Raw genomic sequence first — 6,539 nt, forward strand, 5'->3', positions numbered from 1 at the left:
GTTGCAGTCACTGTGCCAGTGCATATAATTGAGGGTCTTCCTCTTTTTTGTTGACCCTCTACTTTACCAAACATGAGGTCCTTCTCTACGATAACATATCCAAAGTACGTGAGAGAATTTTCAACATCCTTGCTTCTGAGAAGCATTTCACTGTACTTCTTCCAGGATAGATTTGTTTGTTCTTAGGGTAGTGCGTGGTATATTCAATATTCTCTGCCAATAGTATAATTCAAATGCATCAGTTCTTCTCTGGCCTCCTTTATTCATTGGCCAGCTTTCATATTCACATAGATGGTTGAAAATACAGCTTGGATCTGGTGTAAATTAGTCCTCAAAGTGACATCTTCACTTCGTAACATTTTAAAAAGGTCTCTTGCAGCAGATTTGCCTAATGTAATATGCTCTCTAATTTCTTGACTGTTGCTTCCATGCACATTGATTATAAATCTAAGTAAAATGAAATCCTGGACAACTTTAAACTTTGCTCCATTTATCATGATGTTGCTTCTTGGTCCAGTTATAAGTAATTTTGTTTTCTTGACATAAAGGTGTAATCCATATTGAAGGCTATGGTCTTTAATTTTTATCAGTAAGTACTTCAAGTCCTCTTCACTTTCAGCAAGTAGGGTTGTGTCATTTGTTTATCACAGGTTATTAATGATTCTTCCTCCTGTTGTCATGTTCTTCTTCCTATAATACAGTTTCTCTAAGTATTTGGTCAGCATATAGATCAAATAAATATGGCAAAAAGTACCTCAGATCAACCAAAATTGTTTCAAGTGCAAATTATGAAGAAAACAATCCTCCACGTTCTCTTTAAATTAGTAGTGGTTGAAAGGTTTACTTAAATCCTTGCCAATCCTGTGTATGTGTGTGTGTATAGTTGCTTGATTTTTAAATTACCAGGTGATTGGTTAGGAAATTTTTTCTCCTTTTTAGTTCAACTGGAAGGCCATAATCTCAACTAAGGTTAAATTAATCGTAACTCCATTCTATATAAGCATAGGTCCTTAAATAATATCAAATACTCATTGAACAAATTATCATATGTTCAATGCTAAGATTTTATGTCCCTTTATTTGTGATCAGTAGTATTTGGTAAATAATTCTGAAATACACGAACTTCACTTTGTTTTATGGGTAGTGAAAGTTGAGACAGAAGTAAAAGTTTATCTGTTTTCATTTTGGAAGTAATCAGTGAATGAAAGATTTGAGAGATTGGTAACTCTTTATTGAGGCTGCAAAATTTTAACACAATGAACATTAATGGAGAATAAACACAGTTGGAATTATCAGTTAAATATCACAACCAAGTCAGTGCAAATGTTTTTGCTTTTTGTCTAAAACCTGAGTCAGTATTGATCAGTTGTGATGTCCCTGCATTAACTAGAACACACACACGTTCTCAAAACTGCATATAAGAGTGGGTGTTTGGCTCTGTTTCCATCTCTATTTCCCTGGCATTAGTTCAAATGATAATTTTTCTTGAACTGTGTTAGACTCATGTATTATATCAGTGACTTTTAACATGTAAATTAAAGGACCAGGTATAAAAGACTAGCCTGACAAAGAAAACTGAAGCTATCAAGAAAAGCGTTACTAGTATAGTAGTGTACAAAAGTCTCAGCTGTCCAGAATTTTGTGATGATTATGTATAGTCCACAAACATGTAATGTTCTTTTCAGATACAATTTACTCATTATTCCCCTGATTACTTGTTGACCAGTCAAGTGAAAAACAAAACAAAACAAAACCCTAAGAGTATTGGTGTTGTTATGCTAGTAATATTGATCCCTTTTTCCTATACTTAGATTTGGTAAGTCTCTGAATACATCCCTGAATTAGGTAGTCGTCATATACGTATGCTACAACTTCATAATGTGTCAGTGCTGTCATTCAAATGTGATGTCCCACTCATACTAGTCCAGAATAGTTCTAATATCAAACCTTATTTTAAACGCTGAAGTAAAAAATATTTCATTTGTTATTATAGCAAAAAGAGGATAATCACACGTATAGACATGTGGTTGTATAAAGTACAAATGTGTTGTAGGTTGTTTAGTGTGTTTATGTGTTGTATTAAAAATGGTACAGTTATGTTTTTAATAATATGAACTATCATATAAAATGATCATGCTTTATGAAGGGAAATCTTCCTCATGTATTGCATGAAAGATAAATTGTGGTGAATTTCCTCCTTGAAATTTTACTCTGGCAGGAGGAGTTTACGCTAAATGCTAGGAATCAATCAATTTCTAAAATATTTCTTTAAAAACTTATTTTAATCTGTTGTCCTTGAGTTAATGTCTCCTGATTGATTATTCTCATTTTTTTCCTCACTTGTGTTAGCTGTTTCTCCTTGGAAAGCAAAAAAAAAAACAAACCATGGACTTCTAAAAGTGAATATGAGGTTCTAAACATTTGGTTTTAAGTACAAATAATTATATTACAATCATTTAGGAAATATAATTTACTTATTTGCTTTTAGCTGAAGCTATACCTACTAGTAAAATATAATTTTTTTCCAAAAATATCATTCTATTAAGAGTTTAACTTTTCATTTCCCATTTGACAATTTTATTTTTGAGTAAAACAAAGAGTTCTAAAACAGAAACATCAAGTTCAATCAATCTCCCTATGTCAAGTGGTTCTTTCAGGTTTGCTAATGTAGTAGCCAAGTCTTTCCAAGCAATTTTCTTCTATTGTTTTCAGTGGGAAAATACTTATTTTTAGCTAGAAATACTTGTTTTCATTAGAATGGTCCAGGCATTTTTGATAAAATTTAGACAGAATTGTATTTGATTTGAAAATCATGTAAAATATATACATCTTAATTAAGTAATGCCGTCCTAATGAGGGATACCAACAAACAAAATTTCAAGGCATTGAAATGTGTTTTAGAATATTTTAAAAGACTTTACTAAAATAAAACCTGGCAATTGCTGTGATAAGATTTTATGACGTTGACATATATTCTAAGCTAAGATTTTCTTTTCTTTTTTTGGCCCTTCAACTGTTGCATGATATTTATATATATAATGAGGGGATAGATACGTATGTGTGTGTGTTTCGAATTTATTTATATGTGATACAAAGAGGTTTCAAAAAGTTTGTGGAAGAATTCCATTATCTTTTAATTCCATTTTCCCCATGAACTTTTTGAAGCCTCCTCATATACACCTTGCCTGGATGCAAGAGAATGAAATGTAGACCTGATTTGAAAGAATATCATCTTGCAAAAACATTTGCATAGTTTTTACTACTATTAAGTATTCCTTGATCTTCACAAAGGCACAAGCCTTTCATGAAAGGACTATAGGTCTGGGTCTTAAAAATTCATTTGCTTACTTTTATTAAGTGTTGAAATTGTGTTATTTATAGCATATTTATAAGATTTACTGAAAAATAACTCCTCCTTTCTTTAATAAAACACCTAATTCTGATTAATTTCTGATCAAGCTTAAAAGTCACCATTGTTTCATATAATCTAAAGGACAGTGAGCACAGAGAGTTTTATTGTACCTTTGGTGTCTGTTAGTACGGGCTATCAGAAACACGAGTTCTACATTATAGCTTCATGTCACGAAAAATACATGTCACAGTACTTGAAAACTTTACAAACACTTAAAAATTGAACAACTTCTGATTCTATTCACTTAGGAATACTAATGCTACATTTGAGGTTACTAGAATTTTAAAAATATCAGTCACACAATGCAACAGATATTTATTTCAGCTAATGTAACATTAAGACAGTATAAAATTGTAGCCAAAATGGTTCAACCTCCATTTTCTATCTATTGAATATTACTTCTTTAATTTATATTCAAAATAGTTCTTTAAATTTATAGCTCTATCCATATGCTTTAAAGAAGAAGCTTAAGTGACAAAATCTTGAGTTTGGCAAAGACAAACCTCACCAATAATTGGCTTGCAATGAAAGAAAACGTTATCAGATAAGTAACATTAGTTTGATTGCTCAAGGACTTAACACTGTGTACATATGTTCAAATTTTTCATTAAAGCTTATATAGAACCATGTGAACAACTGGAAATGAGTAGGCTTCTAACAAAATCAAAACTATACACTTATGGCATGAGCTACTTTACACAACAGCAGCGTAAACTATATTTAATTATACATAAATATTGTTTTCTTTTAAAAATCTTCTTTGCTTATGCAAAGAATTGCAACTTATCAAAACAGTCTTTGTACTAATAGGCATATACCATGAAGGATAAAGTGACTTATGTTAATAAGGACTAGTTATGTTCAAGTAAAGTATATTGACGTATTCAAAGTTAATTAACAAACAAAAAAACCCCAAACCAAATCTAAACAAAGACCTTAATAAAAAAAGTTACACATGAAATATATTAATCACCATGGATATATTTTAAATGGGGAAATCAAACCTTCTACTTTTTCTTTGTGCTGATTTTATGAGCACATGGTTCTACACCCTTAAAACAGTGGTCGCATTTTGGAGGCATTATGGCGTGGAAGCTGGTTTGGGAGATGAACAGGACCCTTGACTATCAAAACTGGTTGCTCGGCCAGGTAACTGAAAGACAAGAATTTCATAATATATGATTTAGTACAATAGTAAAGTGAGTAATTGTTGCTACCTTTTAATAGTGAATATTTACCCATTATATGCGAGTTTCTAAACAGAAGATACATGTAACTCCTGCCCTTCAGAATTAACCTTTTGAAGTAGCATGAGAGAATTCAGATATCTTGCATAGATGTGCACATGGCATGGTACACAGATCATGCACAGAGCAGCATCATGCAGACAACTACTTATGACTATAAATTAAGGTCACATTTTTATGACAGTTTTCAGTTATTATAAAATTAGCACGGGTTTACTATTCTAGGAAAATTGCTAGATAATTCCGATTAGATGTTCCAGATATAAGAAATTGTGTGTCACGTGCTATAAGGCAGGAGGTGATTTTTATAGAGGCAATTAAAGAGAGGAGAGGGTCAGAGACTACTTCAACCAATTCATTGTCGAAATGAAATGTGACTTTCAGAAGACTTGTTGGGCTATTCAGAGATCACATGTGTTTGTGTCTCTGAAACAGATTAAGGGAATGTGCTCTGTGAACTGTGTGTCTGACTGTCTTTTGTGATTCTGTTTAAATGATGAAGTTAGGTAAAGATATAGACATTTATACGTAATTTTATCTTATTGATCATATCACTTCAGCTTCCATTATCTGAGCATGCAGACATCATGTGATGCTCATCCAATTTCTCTACGATATCCTGATTAATACAGGGAATGTTACCTTTCTGTGACTATACTGAGATTAAAACATGTTGTTGTTATTGTTAAGTGCTGTCGAGTTGGTTCCGACCCATAGTGACCCTGTACAGGGTTTCCGAGGGTGTAACTCTTTACGGGAGTAGAAAGCCTCATCTTTCTCCCGCGGAGCTGCTGGTAGTTTCGAACCGCTGACCTTAAGATTCGCAGCCCAATTCGTAACCACTACGCTACCAGAGCTCCTAACATAGGTCCACTAATATTTAGTGTATGAAAATATACAACTTTTCCCATATAAACCAGTGTCTGGTGCCAGGACTATAAGTAGACAGAAACTTATCCATGGAGAAAGGAAGGTCTATCTTTCATTTGCCAAATGTGTATTTTAACTATTCTCTTTATTGAATTGCGTAAAATCCAGGCACCAGGCACTGGTCGCTATGAGTAGCACTAATGTGATGGAACCTAATAACAACAGCATATATGTGGTGGTGGTGTGCTATGGTGTTGATTCTGACTCATAGCGACCCTGTACAGGGGTTTCAAGGTTGTGAATCTTTGCAAGAACAGAAAATCTCATCTTTCTCCCATGGAATGCCTGTTGTGTTGTTATGTGCCATGGAGTCGGTTCTGACTCATAGTGACCCTGTACAGGGTTTCCAAGTCTGTAAATCTTTATGGGAGCAGAAAGCCTCATCTTTCTCCCATGGAACAGCTGGTAGTTTTGAACTGCTGACCCTGAGGTTTGCAGCCCAATTCATAACCCCTACACTAACAGAGTGCCTAGTGGAGCTGAATTGCTGACCTTTTGGCTAGCAGCCCAAGGTGTAAACCTCTATGCTACCTGAGTGTGTGTGTATATATATATACATATACATGTTGTTGCTAAGTGCTGTCAGGTCAGTTCTGACCCACAGTAACCATATATAGGGTTTCCAAGGAGCAGCTGGTAAGCTTGAACCATGGACCTTGCAAATCAAACCTACTTTGCAGTCTAGCACACTAGCCCACAGAGCCAGACCAGGAATCTCTGTCTGTCTGTCTCTCTATGTATATAAATATATAAATAAACATATGTATGTGTGTATATATATATGCTGATGTTAACTGCCGCCAAGTAGATTCTAACTCATGGCAGCCATATATAGGGTTTCCAAGGCTTTGTGGGAGCAGAAAATCTCAACTTTCTCCCTTGGAACTGCTGTTGATCTCGAAGCGCAGACCTTGTGGTTTGCAGTTCAGTGCTTTTCATATGAATGTATA

General features: G+C 34.0%; 1 protein-coding gene across 1 annotated transcript in view; it reads right to left on the minus strand.

Moving 5' to 3' along the window:
- Window positions 1-4,493: 4,493 nt before the first annotated feature.
- LOC102832210 (synaptotagmin-10-like) overlaps window positions 4,494-6,539 on the minus strand; it is a 90,200-nt gene continuing 88,154 nt past the window's right edge. The window contains exon 6 of the mRNA XM_006874770.1: window positions 4,494-4,565. Coding sequence (XP_006874832.1) covers window positions 4,494-4,565 — 72 coding nt within the window. The remainder of the gene's footprint in view (window positions 4,566-6,539) is intronic.

The sequence above is a fragment of the Chrysochloris asiatica genome, unplaced genomic scaffold (assembly GCF_000296735.1).
Source record: "Chrysochloris asiatica unplaced genomic scaffold, ChrAsi1.0 scaffold00299, whole genome shotgun sequence".
Taxonomy (NCBI): Eukaryota; Metazoa; Chordata; class Mammalia; order Afrosoricida; family Chrysochloridae; genus Chrysochloris; species Chrysochloris asiatica.